This window comes from Bombus affinis, chromosome 11 (assembly GCF_024516045.1).
Source record: "Bombus affinis isolate iyBomAffi1 chromosome 11, iyBomAffi1.2, whole genome shotgun sequence".
NCBI classification, from domain to species: Eukaryota; Metazoa; Arthropoda; class Insecta; order Hymenoptera; family Apidae; genus Bombus; species Bombus affinis.
Genome location: NC_066354.1, coordinates 8173384 through 8194525, shown reverse-complemented (window position 1 = coordinate 8194525; position 21142 = coordinate 8173384). Strand labels below are relative to the sequence as shown.

The 21142-nt window shown below is 42.8% G+C and overlaps 3 protein-coding genes across 12 annotated transcripts in view; 1 reads left to right on the top strand and 2 right to left on the bottom strand.

Annotated features, from left to right (window-relative positions):
- Window positions 1-9: 9 nt before the first annotated feature.
- On the bottom strand, window positions 10-1871 carry LOC126921879 (lysM and putative peptidoglycan-binding domain-containing protein 3). The gene is made up of 3 exons (XM_050733880.1): window positions 1723-1871; window positions 1352-1562; window positions 10-1280 (listed from the first exon to the last, which is right to left on the bottom strand). The coding sequence occupies exons 2-3, from the start codon at window positions 1556-1558 to the stop codon at window positions 744-746; spliced, it is 744 nt and encodes a 247-aa protein (XP_050589837.1). The 5' UTR covers window positions 1559-1562; window positions 1723-1871; the 3' UTR covers window positions 10-743.
- Window positions 1872-1963: 92 nt separating this feature from the next.
- LOC126921885 (cytochrome c oxidase assembly factor 5) lies at window positions 1964-2832 on the top strand. The gene is made up of 3 exons (XM_050733892.1): window positions 1964-2113; window positions 2216-2317; window positions 2645-2832. Exons 1-3 carry the CDS (start codon window positions 2006-2008, stop codon window positions 2684-2686), a joined length of 252 nt encoding a protein of 83 aa, XP_050589849.1. The 5' UTR covers window positions 1964-2005; the 3' UTR covers window positions 2687-2832.
- Window positions 2753-21142, bottom strand: part of LOC126921860 (uncharacterized) — a 30629-nt gene continuing 12239 nt past the window's right edge. For 4 of the 10 annotated variants that reach the window (XM_050733833.1, XM_050733835.1, XM_050733834.1 and 1 more), the window contains exons 3-7: window positions 10257-10745; window positions 6710-6871; window positions 5557-5815; window positions 5169-5462; window positions 2753-5084 (exon numbers count right to left, since the gene is read on the bottom strand). In XM_050733833.1, the coding sequence (XP_050589790.1) occupies window positions 4870-5084; window positions 5169-5462; window positions 5557-5815; window positions 6710-6871; window positions 10257-10745 (1419 nt within the window). In that variant the 3' untranslated portion in view covers window positions 2753-4869. Of the gene's footprint in view, window positions 5085-5168; window positions 5463-5556; window positions 5816-6709; window positions 6872-10256; window positions 19909-21142 lie in introns of those variants that run through there. The other 6 variants (XM_050733838.1, XM_050733842.1, XM_050733837.1 and 3 more) reach the window with 6 other exon arrangements.

The window sequence follows — 21142 nt, the reverse complement described above, 5'->3', positions numbered from 1 at the left end:
AGACGTAAATACGTGTTAAAAAATATATTTTTATAAATTTCAATCAGAAAGACATTTTATCAAAACAATTTTTACATAATTTCAAACCTGCTTAATAACATGCTTATTGTCGCAAGAGAACATAATTCTTTATATTATATACTTAATTATAATTATCACTATATAATATACGAGTGCATCACAATTGTCTCATAATATCAACATCTGTTTTTTTTAACAGTGTTGATACAATATCAAATATTTTCATATTACATGAATCGTCAAAACATTAACAGAATTTAAAAAGGACATATATGATATTCATTAACACTTTTGTACAAGATCGTTATAAATAGCTTTGGCGATTCGTATTTTTATACGCACAATGTTTAATACAATATCGGAAAAACTTCACGATTATTACCACAATATTGTATTAAACAGATAATCACAAAGGCACTATATATTGTGCTATTTAATATTATTTCTTGATTTTTCTTATTTGTATATCATATAATTAAAAAATCTCATTTATACACTTTAAATATCATAAAATAATATCTTCTTACTATTTTCTTGTGAAGTATTTTTGCTAGCCATGTAATGACACAATTTACTTCTTAATGCAATCTCACTTATATAAAATAACATAGTCACCTATGATTGATTGTTATTTCAAGTCATAACTACAATTATTGCTGTAAATGTTGCTAGTACAATAAATTATACTTATTGTAATAGCCATTTGTCTGATAGAAATCTAACTAATGATTAGTACCTGAATGAGTTTTGGATGAAAATTCTGCTATATAAAGTATGTATATAATAGGTCCTGCAAAACCTAACAGTAAAGAAAAACCAAGAAGTTGTGTCCAGGATAATCCACAATCATCACCAGAACATCTAAATGTTTCTGTTAAATGAGAGTTTTCTGTGTTACTCTCTGCTGAGGTAAGTAATTGGTCACATTCTGAATTGCTAATTTCTAAAGAGTTACCACTATTGAATGATGACAGAGGTTCACAAACTGAATTTAATATAATTGTATTAATTTCTGCCTTTGGCAGTTCAATGACAACAGGATTTTTTATCACATTTAATAATGGACCTTTTGTTACTGCATTTTCTGTCTCTTGATCAGAACTGGACATACTTACTTTGCTTCTATCTGCCTGGCCACTCTGGTGTTGTTCTAATGTCTCGGTCAATAAAGAAAATGGTTGTATAGGTACTTTTATGAAGCGTCTTGCATGTATTTCATTCTCTTTGTGAATCTTGTTGATTCTCTTCAATTCAGAGATCTAAAAATAGAACTTCCCATTTGAGTTCATTGCAATTTATTCTTGATTTTGATCTTTTTTTGTGTCTTTACCGTGCATCTATACCGTAATGCCAATGCTTGTAATGTATCTTCTGATTTAAGTGGAACATTTATAACTTCCACTTTACGTGGTAATGATGTAGGTTTGTTACGTTGTTGCAAAGGAATATTTTCTTCGTCTCCACTATTTTCATCATCCGAATACAAAAAAACATAATGTGGGGAACCATCCCTTTGATTTCCACGTTGATAAACCATTTGTCTGAAAGAAATTGTTTTACCATATACACAAATGTGAATACATAAAAACAAAATGTAACAGAAAAAAATTTCCGAGGGAAATATTATTTGAGTTATCTTCCAATATATATCATATGTGGTCTGTCAAACGATCATCTACGATTACCAAAATTGTTTATTACCTCACAGCCTCACGCTTCTTTCTTTACCTCAAATTTTCTTTATTATTTTTTATTGTTCGTTAAACGTATCATTCAAATCTGAACGACATTTCAAAACAGAATTGCTATTTAAATCTTGTGTCGATCGTACACGAGATATAATTCCTTGCACGAGTCATGCATATGTCTATACATTATATGTACACGCACATACTATAAAGAGAGGTTAGGGTTTCTGTTATGAATTCTGTAGTAACATACAACGAATTCACATGAACTTACTCCGTGTTATGTGGCTTATAGGATGATTAAATACCTAGAAGAAGGTGAAACTTTAAAAGACAAATCAAAATGTGCTACCATACGTGCAAATTTGAAAATGTGTTTGTTGGAAACGGATTGTTGTAAAATTGTGAGTTATCAAATTGTGCAGTTACGGCTATATTAACCTTCATTTATGGTACAAAATAAAATGCAACTTTGTATATAATATGTTTATTTTATTATATTATAGCAAAGACGAACTCCCAAAGACTGTCTTGTAAGCAGAGATCCATCTGTCCCTGATGAATGTTACTTATTGCGACAAACATTTTTCGAGTGCAAACATTCAATTGTAAGTATACCTTTTCACATTCGACGGAAATTATTTTTTTCATTAAGCAAAATTACGCGTGTTATATACCGTGTACTTTCTATTTATATATAACTGCGTATGTTAATTTAATAAAATATATCCAACATAATGTATCCCAATGTTGCTTCCACTAGTTGTACCTTATAAGGAATACATATTAGAATATGATACAAAGAAAAAATAGGCTTTTATAAAATGAACATATGTTCTCTATGTTCTTCTTTCAAAAAAATTTAAAATGCTCCCACAAAGGGTTAAATAAATGGAATAAACAAATAACTAGTTAACTTGTTTCTTTTTTTCCAGATTGATGGCAGACGAAGGTTCAGAGGACCTAGAGGCGTCTAATACTTAGTTATACAAATTTAAAACAAAGAGAAGAAACGAACGCGATGTCATATAGTCTGCAAGATGTAATATTAGAAGTGATTTATTAATATTCCATTATTATTCGTTGTACACGATATAATAAACCCTATCATAATCGCAAAGTACCAATGTATCGTACAATCTCACTTTTGTCTGACGAAACTGTCAGAATCTGGTGATCGGATCCGCGGATAGAACTCGGTTTTCTGATACGATCGGAAAGTTACCCTGAAGAGGCATTACTCCCACGTGGGAGCAAAAGTATTCTCGTAAACAAACTTGTGCAGACAAAGAATCTTTATTTAACGGCGTTTCTCTTTAATGAGACAAAACCAATCACACCTCACATAATCGAGACACGCAGTCACACGCGGTCTTTCAGCCGGGTTCAATCGTACATGTATTTTTACGAGTGTATCGTTTCAGTCGCGATACACGTGGAGATCACAGTAAAATCGCGAGTTTTTTTATTTCTCGTTTGTTTGTTCGTTCGTCTTATATTTAAAGGGCATCTTGTTCCACATTTTTGTTTCAGCGAGTACGAAGAGACGTATTTTAATAAGTCATACGCCGTCGAATCCTTAAAAATCTACGTTAATAGATCGCGCCTGCGCAATCGTCCTAGCTATTGTCTGTATGCAACAAGCGTATATTGACTATACGTTTTTATCTTTTGTTTTCTCATCTTTTGTACTACAATGCCGAATCACGCTACTCGTCCTCATGCTAAAATTTCTACGGGCACCTAAGAAAGATCTGATATAAGCTTTTCCCGTGTCTTTCGATCGATCTACTTATTTCTCCCAACGAGAAAAAGACGCGGGAGATCTACCCTTTCATCGTTAATAAGACGAATGAAATACAAATTCAAAAGTTAAACGACGATCTTATCGATCGATTTCGGTGTTTCAGCTTCGAAGTCATAATTCATTCGTGAATCATGTCAGCTGCAATCAAAACCCGCGAGTATCGATAATCCAGGCAAGGATATGTAATATCAAAGGTGTGAATGCAATTAGTAAAAGATATATGGAGATTATGTTTACAAAATGCCCTCGACCAGAAGAGCTTCTACCACGTCAAGGTTTGATTCTTCCTCTCTAACTGACCCCGAAAAAGAGTGTGTAGCATTTTCAAAGAGTATCTTTTTTATCAAGAAGGATTCGCGACACTTCATTGCGTTCGTTGTGATATATGCGGTAATCGTTCGAATATCACAGTTTTTCGAGTATACATGTATATGATATGTAGTTAGCGATTTAATCGATAGTCGTCGATATAGTAATAAAAGTATCTCGCAAATCTCTATGTTATGTACATGCAAGTTGCGCTCGTTATCGAGCGTTGCGAACGCTCGCATAAAACGGTGGATGAAATATGTAAAGTCGAAAAATACAAACTGGCCAGAGGCGTAGCTAGACGGGTGTGCAGCCCGAAGCGTACAGATTTATCATCGAGATTTCTCTAAAGCGTATACGAACGTGCCTCCCTCTAACGATATTTTTTACCATTTCGTTGCAACCAGAGATCACGAGACAAATAGATCTCCGGTTCTCTCCCAGTTGGCTGGCCATTGAACTCTGGTAAAGGAAGGGCTCGTTTCGTGAAATTGCGAGATTCGTAATAACGTCGGCAGTACGGCTCCAGTAAAGTGGCGAGTAGCGCGTTATAGTCACGCGGTACTCGTTACACCACGATGGTAGATGGTGCGATATAAGAAAATAAGTGACTTTATAAAACCGGGAAAATTCATGAAACGATCAAAGTGTATCGTACAGAAAGCGGACTACCAATATCGCAGAGGCTGCTATTACGACTGAACGAAACGAGCCCTGAAAAGCTCCCTCGTTATACGCATGGTTACCGTGTAACCATAAACCTTTACATTTCTATGTCTTTCGCAGATCAAATCAATCCTCTGGTCATACTCGAGATCAAGAAACCCTTATCGACTAAAGAATATTGCGTTTAGTGAGTCGACAATCATTACAAACCAGGTTACATCGCAAACTCTAGTCATAGCGCGAATGCAACGTGAACGAATCGACACAGGCCAGCCTTTTATTTAATCCATCCTTTGGAAACGAACAACTTTACAGAGTAATCCTGTTCTGCTGTACCGTTGTGACTTTGTCGGCGCGTGGTCAGCGTTTCCTGAGGAATCAGAAGCACACCGAGGGTCTGTAGAGACCGGTGTAGCCGCATAAACGGGCGCGTAACGCTGGCAATAATATCGCCGCTGCGGAGAGATTGTCTTGCAGTTGTGAACATTCGCAGATCAGGAGGTACATCTTGTCACCCTGCGACATGGACTTGTGCAGTGTGATTCGTCTCAGACCCACCGATTTCGGCAAATATCGGTACATCATACGGGCACCTGGAATATAGATTCCATGAAAAACAACGTCATCAACTGACCATGACCGATCAAATGTAACTGTAAGAAATATGAACAGAGTACCGGTCCAGTAGAGCCAGTTCTGCTCAAACTTGAGACCGTCGTCGCCCTCGAACACCTTAAAAATCGAGACAATGTAGCCAGTGGACGGAATCGGTGGTCTGACACCAGGTGGTTCCAGGGGTGGTCTCGCTATGGTAGCTACCTCGTTAAACAGATCCAACGTGTGACTGGCTGCATATCGAAGATCTCGAGGATCGAACTTTCTCAATGCAGCGCATTGGACCTCGTTGTAGAAGTCTACTGGATCCGTATTCTGCTTATTTATCAAGTAGTACGTGATGAATGGAAAATCCGCTGAAATCGGCCAAGAATTACACTTGACTATAATCACGAATTCCTCGAAATTTAATCGATCGATCGTCGTACGGTCAATTGTCAAATTACGTACCATTTTTTTCCATATTCGTAAGCAGAATACTCTGGGAAGCTGAGGGTGCAATTTCAGCGACCAATTCGGCCGCGGTATCCCGTTGCAGGACCAAGGGCTGAGAAACTGGAGATTCGACCACAGGATCCAGTGGCTCCAGAGGTGTCATGAAATGAGCTAGAACACATTGCTTCGGGTCCTCGACTTCGAGAACCGACAGAGGGCTTCCTGGCTTTTTTTTGTCTGCGATTGGTGCGTGCTGAAACGAGTCAGAATAAATCTGTGATCGAGAAGAAGGGTTAATTATCTGCTCCGTTTAATTTCCTGGTTTTATTTGTTTTTACTGTTAACGTGCGATAATAGTAAAAAAGAAAAAGAAAAAAAGGAGGAGAAAAACAATGTCCGAAATTTAGTGAGCAAAGAGCAACGCATAAATCTGTATTTTTATTGCGTTACCCGCGTCATTTACGTTAAAGCGATGCGTCGTTCATCAGACATTTGTTGTACTCCGCCCCACCGGGTAAGTTTTTGTCTATTTTTACTCGTTTGAGACCGTGCCAGCAAGGTCGTAACTGCTCTCCGAGACACTAAGGCCAATAACTCGAGTATTCTGGTTTTAACGAGTGCATTCCCGATTAGTGTAGTTTCGTGCGCATCGTTCGAGTGACTTAAAAGTATTCACTCGACCTTGATACGATCGTTGATACCACGATAGGATTACTTCACGATCCAACTGCAGATTTTATTTGCCCAGGAACGAACGATCGATGTGGAAACATGTACTTTTTAGTAAGCTTCGGTCGGTCGGTTACTGCGTTGTTACAAGCTGTTGATGTTAAACAGACGCAGTGCGAGATGTTTGCATAGCTCCCTGTTACGAAAGATGCTATTGTGAAACGCAAGTGCACGTTAAAACAGGTTTGGATAATCTCAAGGTAACAATGACATAAAAGAAACGACACAAGAGAATTATAGACGATTTAAGAAAATTCTGTTAGTATCTTCGCAGGCAATAAAATAGTGCTACGCCGTCGTGGTATTAATAAACAAATCCCATACGATCTTAAGCCTAAGCGAGTGAATCTACAGGCGCATTGCATAAAAAGTCAAACATTCGTGCGAAGGAATGTTGTCTGGTGCATTTATTAATTACGTAGAAATTAATATGACGTACCGGTACTCCCGCTGGTAAAAAACGTTCGAGAGAAGCGAGGGGAATGATGAAACAGTCGCGGTCCAAGGTGGCCAGGGAGATTGGTTCGCCACGCGGAGGACTGTTTCCGGAAACCACCAGGGGCGTGTACGCGCCGGAAGCTCGGTTACCGCTAAAGGAAACCTACAAACGCCATACAATTCGGGATAATTAACTCTGGTGACCAGACACAGACTCGTGCACGTACATCCCAACGAATTGGCCCGCCTCGTATCAAAAGTTACCTCCAACTATGTATACGAGTTCCCGCATTTAAAATACGGCTTCTTGTTTCAAAGCTTGAGCATTTTGTACATGCAGCCACTGGGTAAGCGAGTTATCGTTCGAGGAAAAGGCGCGTCTTCGTTGTTACTAACCGATAAAACAAAATTTACCCTTAAAACAGATCGGTGCTGAAAGGCTTGATATCCTTAACGTCGAACGGAGCAATAGCTCCATTCCGTCTTTTTCCACTTTCATCTTCTTCGACCTTTCTCACGATGAGATCAAACATCCAACGAAGCAAACGTAATAATCCTGTCGCTTTTCGAAATAGTTAATCGTGCTATTGCTGGTAATGCCGAGGCAGCATCACCGTTGTCATACTCGTTCTGTACCGATCGTAAATAGCAATAGTGAGCAACACGACCTCGTGTTTATTCGTGTTTCCACGTTAAGCTCGAGTCGATTGCATTTTTAACAGCACCCTCGAGTAACAAGCGAATGTTAAAGTTGCCGGTGTCGTCTCACGATGTAGGTTAACGCGATTTCTTCCCTTGTTGCCCCGTTTGCCAGCCATTCGTCTGATAACCTCTCCGTGATTTATGGCGACAAGCGAAACGCTAGTAACCAAACCCGACATTTTCGACAATGGCACGACATTTCCAACGGAGCGAACGCTTTTCGCCGATATTCAGGATAGTCGAGCAAGCTGAGTAAATAGGAACAAGTTGTGGGTTGCTACGCGTCTTATACTACGCAACTTTAACCATTATCGACTATCTTTGAATTTCAGAGAATTTAGCTTCTTACGACCATAAACTAATTTAATTCTTTGTATCTATAAAATGATCGCGAAGGCCGATATTTTATAGTCGTATAGCAATCTGCAATAATTCGTCCAGATCCTGCATCGTTAATTAACAATTAATCATTGATAATTCTCTTCTAAATAGCATCAAGTAATAACGTTGATGCAGCGAGGCTTGGTTGTATCGGGTCTCCTCGCAAATTGCAATGAGACCAATTGGCCACAACATTACCTGACACACATGGCGCGTTGGTAATTGAAATTATTTCACGACAACGAGCCACGCAGTCGAAACGTAAAATGTATAATTAAAGTTCAAGATCGAGGCCAGGCTATCGATCGGGACACGCAGGGACTACAAATTTTCTTTTGCCCGAGCTGAGAAGCTACGAGGTGAGAAGGTGACTCGTGTTTTTTTTCGGGACTTCCACTGGTCCCATTGATTGTAGAGGATTTCAGTACGAGCATAGTTCTCTTAGAAATTGATTCCAACATACTGGTAGCCGTTGCAGCTAAGAATCTTCATTAGAGGGATTTAACGACACAGCAAAATATCTTTGCCCCTCGGCAACTTCAAAATATTTCTTAAAACATAACGAAGAATGAAAGTGAAAAATGGATTATGAAAAAAAAATATGAATGATCTCGTTCGATAAACTGTCCATTTGCCAGATAAATTTCTGCCGACACGTAAAAAGCATTTTGTCTCGTACAGTTCACGTATTTCACTTTTCGAAGGAAGACACTACCGTTGCGGGTGTACATTTACATTCACGGGATCGAAACCGAGCCGAGTTCGTATGCAACGTTATATTGCTGTCGTACGCGTACCGACTTCACGTCCCGTTCCGTCCAAGACGTTGTAAAAGTGTGTCTAAAAGATGCCAAGCCGCTTTACGTTCCACGGCGGTAAACTTTCAACTGAGAATTTCGAAATTTTCCCGAGCGCAGTCGTAAAACTTGCTGTCCTTCGGCCAAACGTCTATGAAAACCAACCGTAACGCGCCTTTAAGTGGACCGTGTTTTAATTTATTAAACTTCCCTTTCTTTTTTTCTGTAGCTTAACGCGCGTCAGCGGCGTATCGCACGGCTTTTCTAAATCGAGTATATCTTACACACTGTTTAATGTTATTCATCCTCTAAATTACAGATAGGCCCGTTTCTGCTCCCAACCGCGTCGATCGAATCAACGCGTCGCAGGGATCTCCGTACATTTCTCTATCGCTCTTTCGGCTCTCTTAAAAAAAAGAAACATCGAATACAACGATAGACACAAACATCCAGTGCAGCGATCCATTGAGGAATTCGGGTGCGATGGAGAAGGGTTCGGACGGAACGAGCACAATGAGCACAGGATATCGAACAGAGTTGGCTGCGGCTCGCAGGAAATTTATGGTACGTCGCGAGGATCCGCCTTGGCGTGCAATAAGATAGCGAGTTTGCGTGCCGGCCACGAGGATAGCGTAGGTGTAAGTTTATGCGGGTCGTTCCGTGCATGGCCCTCTCGTTTCCTCCGTAATTCCACCGGGTCGCGAAACTATCCCGCGTGTGCTTCAGTCCGGACTGCCCCGTACTCTCCGCGTGTCCGTGTGCATCCAGCTCGGGGCGTGTACTTTCCATTGAAATATCGTCACGAGTGTCCGGACTGGCCGTGTTTCAGGTAGCCACTCGTCGATAGGGATTCGCGGAGTCTCTGTATCGTTCATGGAACGGGTTACAAGCGTGTAATTTGCAACGGAACAACACCGTCCAGCTCTCGACGATGCTCGTATCAGAGGAAAAAGAAGTCAGGCCGTGAAGCCGCTTCCGTGGCCGAGCGTTTTATGTCGAGTGTGTCCTCGAGCGCGAGCAACAAGCTTTAATCGAGCGCGATAACGCTACGTATCGTGTCCCCGATTCGTCATCGAACTGCGCATCTATACGTCGACGAGACGAAACAAGATTTACGATTTCCATCGGCATTCGTTTTATAAGGATTCGGGATTCTTAGCGAGACGCGTCAACGTTCGATCCTCGCTCAGTTGGTCGATGTTTTCTCGTTGGGAATATCCACAGAGTTGATATACGTCGTCTGCAATACTCTGTTCCGCCGTGAAATCGTCGTCCGTGTAGTGGCCATTGATCGGAATTAGGTTTCTACGATTGCCACGGATCTTTGCTCGTTGCTGGTAGTAGTTTGCCGGCTTGAGAGGGCGGTTGATTAAATTTAACCTACATTGCTGACACCTGAACCGAAGTATTTGATTAGACACGAACGAACGATCACACGTCCGGCCAAGGTGCATCGATCTTTCGGATCGCATCGACGCGGCGACTGTGCGTTAAAATTCCGTCAAATCGGAGACCGACGAGATTAGAGGAATTCACATGCGGTCGTGTGTTTTACCTTTTAAATAATTGCCAAATCCTTAAATTTGGGTAAATGTAAAGCTAGCGATGTGCGAACGTGTCAATATATATGGAAAAGAAAATAAATCTCTGACCAAGAGCTGCACCTACCTGTCTAGAAGCGGTTGGCGTCGAGGGTTCCGAGGAATCCTTTTGCTGCGCGGTCTGAGTCTGTTTCCTTCTAGCCTGTCCCCCGGCTCCGGATCCCTGTCCCGATCCACCGCCCCCGCCTCCTCCCCCACCACCCCATTTGATCAGATGAGGACCGGAGTTCTTCCTAGGCGGTGGACCTAACCTCTCGGTGGGTTCCTCGGGGGGTGAACCGAGGGCACCGCCTGTCGGTGGCGTTAGAAACAGATGAGTCCGGTACCCGAAGCCCTGGTGCTCGTGATCGCCCATCGAGGGAAAGTAGCCGAACTCTTTACTGCGTCGGATCGGTGCGCGCGTGCCGACGGCCGATTGGCCGGCGCCGCGCACCACGCCGAATCGAGTCCCCGTGTACCCCAAATTCGTCGGCCCGCAAACGCTGCCGAGGGTCGTTCGACCCTCCAGGCCTCCTCCTCCTCCTCCACCACCACCGAATCCCTTCTCGCCGAAGTTCTTGCGGAACATAAGATTCATGACTGACAAGTGTGTGAAACAGACAGGTACAGTGTGACAAAGACAAGTAACGAACAGGGAGGAACGTCTGGTTCTCGCGCGTTTTCCCGCTACTTTGTTTTATTCTCTTTTCTTTACTTTGGTTTTAATTTTCTTATTCTTATCTATTTTTTGTTCACCGTAGCACGTGGTGGCCGAGCGATGTAATTGTTTCGAGATGTTTTCAAGTCCAAGGAGTAGTTGGTTTTTTGGAGCTTTACAGCGTATGGAAAGCAACGCCGGTGGTGGTGGTGACGGTGCTCGACGATCACGAAAGCGTCCCTAGGCAGCTTCCTTACGTTTGACCGTGTTTCTTCTCTTAGTAACCCGTACGCGATTCCGGTTTCTTCCGTCTTTACTTTCCGACGTTTCTTTTTATTCTTTCACTTTTCACGAGAGAACGAAACGAGTCCAGACCCGCGCGTTCTCATCGATACTCTTTCGATAAGCCAAAGAACCGTCGCCGTCGAGCTTCGGTCGCGAAAACAACGGTCCATCTGAACGATTACACTTGTTCGTTAAACCTTCGATTTCGGAAACTTGCCGCGAGGAAACGCGATTAATTAGGAAAGGACCGAATTTTGAAGGAATTCAACGCATCCTGATGCGTTCGAGTCATTTCGCTTTGCCGTCGCTTTCGTCCTTCTCCCAGCCAACTTCGAAAACGAGGATTTCTCGTGTCTAACGAATCGTCAGCAGAGCGTAAACTTTTATTCGTGCTACTTTACTCGTCCTTCGGAATTACCCACTAGCGTCATGCACAGCTTTTCTTCTACTTTTCTTTCGACACGGTAGCCACGCGACAATTTCGTCTCGAGTTCGGTTGCTGAAAAAAACGCGATTACATCGATTGTTTATACGCGCCACGAATCTCGTTTAATCGAAAACCCTACCGCCTTGCTTGGCGTGCTCCAAGATAACTAATTTCTCGAACTCTTTCTCCGTCCAGTTGGCGAGTTACCATCGTACGTCCACCTGAATCTAACATTTCCCGCCCTCGTCCAAGTATCGTCCGATCATAAGCGAAAAAAGCCCAAGATCATGCGGAATGAGATCACAAGAAGAACGCGACGATTTACAAAGTTGGTCGAGCCAACCTGTGCCGCGAAGACGATCTAACCACGCTCGATTTAGCTCACCAACAAACCTCAAGGTCTAGAATTATAATTACACCTCGGCAATAACGGTATCGCGTGTCACGCGAGAATCGCGGATCCTCGTTTACGTTCTAATAAAGACACGTTACCCATGTTGGATCCAACGGCGACCCTTCGATCCCCGTTTGCCTGTCGAAACTCGTCGGAAACTCTCACGATCCGTCTCGCGCGTCATTCGAAATTTCCGGTATCCCCAGACGCCGATTTCCAAGCGATTCGAGAGACCGTGATTGGATTTCCTGACACCGCGATGTATCCGCGACGCGAACACTACGTCGCGACACGTCGTGACCCGTGACGTCGAGGTACAGGCAACGCGGACGTGCCCTCCACGCTAGGGGAGGACTGTTTGGCCGACCCTGCGACGCTGACTTTAATACTCGAGCCTTTCGATTGATCTGCCGCAGCCGCAAGGAGGACTGTCTTGTCACGATAGCGTTCGCTGTTTACGGCGCAGTCGGTGAAACGGGAAACGGCAGAGGCGTTCGAGAGCTCGATACATGCGGCTCGACCTGCAACGTCGATCGTACTTGTGCGAACCTGGCTCCTACGATATTTGTTAACAGGTTCGATCCGTTGCAGGTGTTTGAATAATTTTCGTCGATCGTTTAAGACCGATTTATTCGAAACGAGAAAACTCGGGATAAGAAATGGACAAACTGTAGTCGAAGATACCGTTTCACGTTTCCTGAAAACTGTGGCAGATAGGGACGAGGTCGTTGTGGAAGATTCAAAGTTTATTATTCGAGTTTAAACGTTGAATCCTCCGTAAGCAGAATTCTTTTCTCTCGTGGAAGAACATTTTTTACTTTGCCTCTGAATATGCTAATCGTAATAGATAAACGTTATTTAGTTTTCGCGAGAATGTACGTAGTTTGGGTTGCGCTCAGCCAACTACGCGTTTAAACGCTGTCGTACTGTCTTACAAACTGCACGCCACTGCTGTCATTGCAAATAGGTTAAAGGATATATGGCGAACAACTATCCGCGCAGCAACTTCTATTTTTTAATTAAAACATTTAAGAAACAGCATTCGTCCTTTTCCCTTTGACTTTCCAAAAACGAAGTTACAGTCTCCCTAGCGAATCCTTCGTCGCGCGAAGAAGAGAATCGAGTCCCTTTCTTCGCGAAACGCGTATTCCTTATGCTCCATCGGACAAAATACCTTTGACATTGCGAGCTAGTTACCTTTTGCACATACAAAAGAGAAGCATTGAAACGCGCGATTACGCTCCATCTTACAATTCCGTTCGACTGGCACAGAAGTAACGAGCATCGCGAACGAAGGACCTTCTTCTTCCTAGAACTTGGCGCGGTGTTTCACGAACTAGTCTGCGGTCAATGGGTAACAGTTCGGTACGTCGCGTTACATCGTTAGGCTGGAGAAAGTTGCGAGGCAAAACGAACTGTGTTTTTCCGTACAAGCCGAAAGTTAAGAAGGGGCCGCGTCTTATTTCGAGGTTGTTCGAGCTCGACGCTTCGCTATGAGTAAAAAAGTACACGACTGTACGATCGCGATCGTAACGAAGAGCCACCTTCGGTTGCTTTCGTTTGTCTGTCAAAGAAAGACACCGTGCGCATACACGCCGGCTTTCTCAACATGGAAAGCGGACAGCAAGCAACAATCATCGGTTATCGGCTACGAAGAACGATCGTTAACACGTTCAGTGCCGTCATACATGGTCCACGCTGAACCTTCCAACAGCTACATTTAACGCATTCAAATAACGAACAGGATGAGTCACCAGGACCAGCTTACTGGCATTAATCTTACTACTATGATTTGGTTCTACGTCTACTCAAAAATACAGAGCGAAGCGTGTAAAAACAGCGAACCAGAAGGATAAGATTCCTGGCAATCGGTACTTTGTTAATATATTGTAGTAAACACGAAACAAGAATAGTCGAGTCGATGATCGTGAAACTCGATGATCAACGTACATATAGCTATATACTAGGATTTCGAGGTAAAGTAGGAACGGAGGCGTTGAATGGCTGTCCAGGTGTACACAGATCTACTTCACTGCGGTCTATAGGGATTGGAACACAGCGGAACAGATGCACGAGCACATTTACGAGCCGAGAATGGCACCGTTAATCGTTCGTTCGACCATAATAATTCCACGCCACAATTCACAAAACATGACGAGATACTTGGTTGGTGAACTTGTCCTGACGAGGTAGTACCTGCTGATTAGTCCGCTGCGTGGTTGACGGACAGGCGACACACGGGTAAACCGAGTTGCGGAGTTACAAATCAAACGGAAAAGTCATACAGAGAGACGCGATCGCGAGACACACGTGTGTCGACTATGCGCTAGATCGATGCGGTATTGAAATATTCACGGGTGGACGGGTGTGGTAGTGGTGTGTGTGTGTGTGTGTGTGTGTCGCGCAGCGTCAAGGCCTTTTGTCAGCCAACGCTCGTTATCTCCGACCCTGGTCACCGTGATTCTTCCTCCCCGTGCACGTATATACACCGTGTTGCCTCAACCTGTGTTTCCGTCGAAGCTCGATCACGGATAGGATCGATCGATTTGACGCGCGACCCACGTGTCCTCGTCGATTAACTTGCCGGAGAGCGAGGGTAGCTTCGCCACGCGACCGACAGCCTCGCACTGAACGTGCACGAGGCGTCGCGACGCTGACCAGGCCCGATGACGTTGCGTTGCCTGCCAGCTCCACCGACTTCTCTTTTGCGCCACTTTCGTTAGCCGATGCTCGAGGAAATGCACCGAAATTTTCGATCAGCGTTGGATGCTCCGATCGGTTCCGACGTCCTTATGAAATACCACAAGTTGGATCGTGTCTTATTTCTTGAAAAATACTCCGCGTTGCCTGTAAACGCGAGACGATAGTTTGTTGGCATAGTTGACGCGTCGTTGACTGCGTGAACCAGGTCTGCCTACATCCTGGCTACTACGCGTTTTTCGCAAGCGACGTGGGAAAATGCACTTAAATTTGAACACTTGCGACGCGTTAATATTATCGATCCTTTCAACGATAATCGCTTGTATAAAGTTATTCTCATGGGCTTTAAGACGTCTGTGAATATCGAGTTTACGTTCCTTGCGAGGTATCGCGGCTCGAACCGCTTTCGGTTGGCACTGGTTCTCGAGCACGAGGCGTCGCGACACACGCCAGGACTGCGAATAACCGAGGTTCTTGACGCGCCTGAGCAATGTTGCGAGCTCGTTGCGCGAATGCTTCTACGGTTCTTTTTCTCGATGGCAAAATGGATGCGGGTTTTCAATCGAAAACTCGAAAGCAGGCGAATCTTGAGAAAAATCGATAATACGCACCAAGGGAAACTCTTTGCGCTCGCTATTTTATCCTCTTGTAAAAAGGACGTCGAAAGTTTAGACACGAAACAAAACAATTCTTTTGGACCTCTGCCACTTCGAAAAATTAACTAACCTCGTTACGTGAATATTATTAGAATCTACTTAGCGTCATCGGGGAAAAAGTCGAAGGATTTCGTCGAAGGTTTCTTTGTAACAAACTGCTAACTGCGAGAACTAACACGATCACGCGAAATGGTAATAATTTCTTTACATCAACGAACATGGCGAACTTTCTAACAATCGCGACTTCTCCTGAGACGCGATACCAATTTTAACCACGGAAAATGGTACGTGACATGGTTTCATTGAGAATGTAAAATGCTCTCTCGGTGCTCAACGTTTTTGATATCTGGTACATGCTCGAAATGCGCGATAATCGTTGGAAGAACGTGGCGATCGTAAACATCGAAATTTGTTTCGGGCGACAAACGGTGTCTCGTTGGAGCAAAACGACGTGAGAAATAACTGTTATTGCGGAGCTGCTGCGTCTCCAGCTGTACAAGGAGGAAGGAAAGGGAAAATAGCCGATACGTGTATCGAAGAAAAATGTTTATCAAAGTTATAACAGCAATTTTGCTCGCTTATGAGAGAAACTACGTTAACTCGAGAGAAACGTGGGTACGGAATTAAAAGATCAACAAGTGTTCCATATAAATTTAGTTGCGCGGAGAACGATATACAATAACAAAAAAAGAGAAAATTGGCAGTTTAAAACACGACCAATTTCCCAACCCCAAACTTGCGATTAACGTACAAATATTTAACGTACAAATTTCACGAATGCGCGAAACTGCGTTAGAAGTGATCGAACTACCGACGAGACTGGTTCCCTTTCGCGAGATTTACGATGACAGAATGTCGCTATAATTCAGAATATTGAGCGTGACTGCAGCAGTCTGAATAAAAGAGCGGGACGAAAATCGCGCCCGTCGCATTTTTGGCAACAGTCCTTTCATCCGTCTTGGAATCTCCATTTACGAGTCAGTGAACACGACGAAAACGACGTATACTGGTAAAATTTGGAATCGCTTCTTACTCGAACTTAAACCGAATTAAACCGAAATTATCTTTCTGATTAATAGCATAGTTTTTGTGAAAATTTACGAACTCCTCTCCAAATTGGCAACACTTTATGCGATGATAAAGAATCACCATCAGATTTATCGGTATTTGAAGAACTGGCCGCGGATTATACCGACCATTATACCCTCGTTACCTAATTTCCAGCGCGACCCACCCCCAGGGAACAGTTTTACTATGGAAGATCGAATGGTAGATAGTAACTGATCGTCGATTACGAAGGCGTTTCCGTGAAACGGATTTTGCGTGTACAGAGAAGAGAATCGCTCGATCGAACCTGTGGACCTGGGTCCGAAGTCGGGAATCGACGTTCGATTTGCCGGATGGCTGCCACGCCATCGCCTTCGACTTATGCGGATTGTCGACAGACTTTCCTTTCGTCAAGATTATGGGTTTCGAAAGAAACGAACTATTTTGTGTTTGTACGTTGTACATTCTAAGATTCCGTACGATGTTTGAAGGATTTCTAGCGAAGCTTGAATCGATGATAAGCGATCGATAATTTATAAAAGGGATCTTTTTTCTTGCAAATAAACGTTAAGGCAAAACGAGAGTGGAATAAACAAAAACAATGTTGAAATTTCATAGTCGTTACCGTTTGATTAGTTCTATTCACGAACGATGGAGTATCACTTTTCTTGAGGAAGAAATGCCGGGCTGCGCTACTGGTCCGAGTACTGGCGTATTCTACTGCGAGGCACTAACGAACAACGCCCTTATTTGTAATTAACAGGACAGCCTTGGACGCATTTCGTGTTTCTTGCAATTCTCTCGTTCACCTGCCACGTTCTATTCTCACGATCGTCCGTTTCCTTTTCCACCACATTTCCTATGAAACAATTCCCGCCAACTACTCTCCGTACGATTTTTCTACTAATTAAAGAAAATACGGAAACGAAACGCAAGATGACACGGATATTCGATGACGGCAAAAGGCAAATAGTCAATCGGCTAGATATTATTTACATCGTGTCTTCGGCAAAGCTTATTCTTGGCATTCGTTGCGGGACTAACGTAAACGCATTAACACCGCGTTGGCGATACGACAAAACTATGAATACTTCAAGGTGGCTAATTTAGGGGAACCGGCGTACTGTGCGCAAGAGATTGGCAAACGGAGAATCGGTGGAATCAGCAGATCGTGCAATGTCACGGCGATCGACCCTCGACTTTGATATCTAAACGCTTATCGAAACTTCGTTGATCTTTGTAACGATGATCGCTCCATATTTTTCAACGATCACGATTCTTTCGTAGAGATCCGATCGTATTCGAGGAATTGAAACGAGGAGTGTCTTCTTGACCAGTTTACACCCTCTGCTCGAGACTTATATTTCTGATGATAATAAAGTTTCTTTCCTCGCGACCATCCTTCTGAGCATTCGTCGTTGTTAGCAGGAAATAACTTCTCGCAGCTAATAATATCTGTAGCGTTTAAACGACCATTGGAAGAGAGATTCTTCGTCGTTAGCGTGTTCTTCTATTCAAAATCGATCCCTCTGAGGGTTCGTCAGTGCGTTTCTCGGTGGAATATTAGCCCGGCGGAAACGCGGCACTAAGTGCTCGACAGTGACGACTGCGAGGAGTTGGCAACTTCCCGTAACTTCGCGGCGCTCGACATTCTACTTAGGCGTTCAGGCGAAAGCAGAACGGGAGGAGCATTAAACTTGAACCTCGAGGTTCAAGCTCGCGGTTCAACGTTTATCGTTTGCTAATTTTACCGCGTAAGGTCATTTCAACGAGGTTGACGAACTTCTAATGCGATTTATCGTATTTTTATGCCTTTTCATTTCCGACAATTTTTAATTCGTTCCTACGATTTCCGCGACTATCTGCCGTTACTCTTTCGCAATCTTCTAAATGATCTACGTTTATCAAATTGCAGAAGGTGGTGATAGTTTTTTGCAAGTATTTCCGATCTTCCTGACTTTGTAATTGAAAGCGAAACACGAAACGATCGAGTTATTTTTACTCGGCGAATTGTTCGATAGAAAATGTAAAGCTCATCCTGTACGAGCAAAGGGCAGGCCATACGTGGTCATCGATAGTCACGAAACTGCCATGAAGTTCAAGTATTCATTGACTGCACATCCACTGTACACAAAATTCAGCGTTTTGCGTGCGCGTTGCCGTGTGTTGCAAATACGCGTTCCACGAGCGAGGCATAAAATGCTGGCGAACGGTTTGTTCGAACAAATTGCCCGACGAATTTCGAACGAGTTGGCGTTTACGAAAGCCACGTCTGCGCGTTAAACGACACGAAAAACGCTTTTTATAAAGCAGACATCGAAAAAGTATTCTGGAACGTAATAACCGAGCAAAAACGAAAATGAGATGAAAAGTAGCGACGGAAGAACGTAGAAGGAACAGCGAGCGACGTTTGCTCTGTCAAGAAAAGATGAGCACGGAGACATTAGGTTTTTACGTCAGCACGGATCCAGTCAACTTCGGATAGAAAATGCGAAATAACGTTCGAAGGGGATTCTAAGACGATGTCGAATTATTTTACGACATCCTAGAAATATCCGATCGTAGAAAATATTTGTAAACGTCTGACGAGAGGTACGCGATCGATGGAACGTTGGTTAAAATTTTAAAAAGTCGTAAGGCTTTTAAAATTTTAAAAGGCTGAATTCTTGAAGGAAAACGCAAAGAGTTTTGTAGAAATACGCGTGAGAAATATTCGACGCTCTGTTTATTTTGTATCGTAAAAGTATTCGAGATATTTTGTCTGACTTTTTAATTCCATTTAGTCCGCAGTTCGTATTGGATGTTTCTACAAGCCAATGCAATTACAATTCTACTTCCAAAGCTCGTATCGTGGTTCTTCGAATGAAAAACTTCGAGAAGTACCCTTTTTATATCGAGAATTTTACCGAACTCTTAGAGCAAAAGTTGGAAGATATTTTGGTTATTAATCACATTTCTTACACTCGTGCAACTATTAATCTTTCTTAGAAAAATCTACCAGTCACGAAAGACGTAAAATAGCGAAAAGATCATACATCAAATTTTGAGAATTTCTATCGAAAAAAAGGCAGAAGCAGGGAAACCACGTGGAACAGCATTATCGACGTTCGAAGTACAAATTAACGAGGAAACTTTACGATAGAAGCGAAATATTCAAATATCACGAGCACGATTGATAAAAGCGATACTTTGACGAGAAATCAATCCATTAATTCCAATTCTCCAGGATCAATTAATTCCAGATCTCCAGATCTACGAATAACTTATTCATTTTTACGTGATCATTGGTTGACATTAGTTGCTTAATATCCATTTTATGTTCGTTCTGTATATTCAACAGCACGTTGTAATACGGCGTCCAACTAACGTCTAACTTATTTTCTCTTCTCCTCGAACTTCTCCACGAAACACGAAACGCCTTCGTCAAAGGAGCACTGTTCAAAAGGAAGTCGGAGCAGCTCGTACGTAAAATTCGATTTGTTTTCGCGAAACCAACGAGTACAGTTAGACAGTACACGGTGCAATAGCAACGAATCGATACCGCAACAGTTCGCGAAACCAACTCCGATCGATTCCGTTCTGGTTCGCTCCCCTACGCTTCAAAACGCTCGAGGAGGTAAAATTGCAACGCAAATACCTCACCTGCGTACTTTATCCGCATTCCGATAGCGCGCGTTCGACCTTCGCCGTCGTCAAGTTCACGTCGCGTTGCTTCCACGACCGCGTGCTATTTTTAGAGCCGAGTCCAACTCAATCGAGACGTACCCGCGCCACCTTTTGGAATTTTGCATCCAGCCCCGCCGTAGTTGCCATCGCGTCACGTGCAAGGCAAACCATCCACTTGTTTGTCGAACAACACCCCGAATCTATCTGTTTCCCGATCCGTTCGACCTGTCCTCGATCGTTTGTTCCTTCGAGCCTATTTTATTTGTTGAGCTTGCGGTTACATCGTTTCGTGTGATTTCCTTGCGATGAGAGCAACACGATGTTACGACAGATTCGTGGTTTCAACGTTTTTATCGTTACGAACTTGTAATAGAAGAATGTGAAATAACGGGAGGACCAAAGGACATAGGAAAAATGCTAAACGAAACGGGAGAAGGTTTAGCAGAACTGAAAGCAATAATAGAGAAGAGAAGGGCAAACGACAGGAAGGATGCACAGCAAGGAGATTAAAGCCCAAAGTTGCAATAGTTTTTAGTCATTAGTGGTTAATTTGTAGTTCCTAGTTTTAATTTTTAGAGAATAGAATAACTAAGGCGGTGCAATGGAATAGAGTGGAAAAGAGGGGAGGTAGATATATAAGAAAAGAAATAGACATAAGAGATGTAAAACCGAAAGTTCGTCCAAAGTCTAAAGGCACGGACTAAGCGACGATAAATAATAAATAAAATATTGTTACGAACTACTACATTAGTACAGGGTATTTAATTTATTAGTAGAATATTTGATCGCACGTGGCGAGATCCTTGGGAAGCCGTGAAAGAGTCGGTGTTTGGAAAAATTAGCAATAGATCAAGGTAAAGAGATTATAAGGAAAAATATAAGGAATTCTCCTTTCGTTTAAAGGAAACTCGTTTCGAAGAACGAGTAAAGTCGAGCTTCATCGTACGACAGTGTGTACGTATAATTGTACGCCATCTACACTCGGTAAACACAATACGGTTCTGCTAGATAAACTTCCATCATAGCGAGGAACGTTCTCAATTTGCACCGTTGACAATGATTCCCGTCCGGCACACATAAAACGAGACACGAGTCAGGCATTGTCTGAGACGCTCGATAAAAAATCACGGTTATTGTTGAA

Bases quoted from the DNA above. Each gene is read 5' to 3' on its own strand.
- LOC126921885 (XM_050733892.1), top strand. From the start codon at position 2,006: ATGATTAAATACCTAGAAGAAGGTGAAACTTTAAAAGACAAATCAAAA. The intron at 2,114-2,215 runs GTGAGTTATCAA...ATTATATTATAG, and splicing joins AAACGGATTGTTGTAAAATT to CAAAGACGAACTCCCAAAGA. The intron at 2,318-2,644 runs GTAAGTATACCT...CTTTTTTTCCAG, and splicing joins TCGAGTGCAAACATTCAATT to ATTGATGGCAGACGAAGGTT.
- LOC126921879 (XM_050733880.1), bottom strand. From the start codon at position 1,558: ATGGTTTATCAACGTGGAAATCAAAGGGATGGTTCCCCACATTATGTT. The intron at 1,281-1,351 runs GTAAAGACACAA...TTCTATTTTTAG, and splicing joins CATTACGGTATAGATGCACG to ATCTCTGAATTGAAGAGAAT.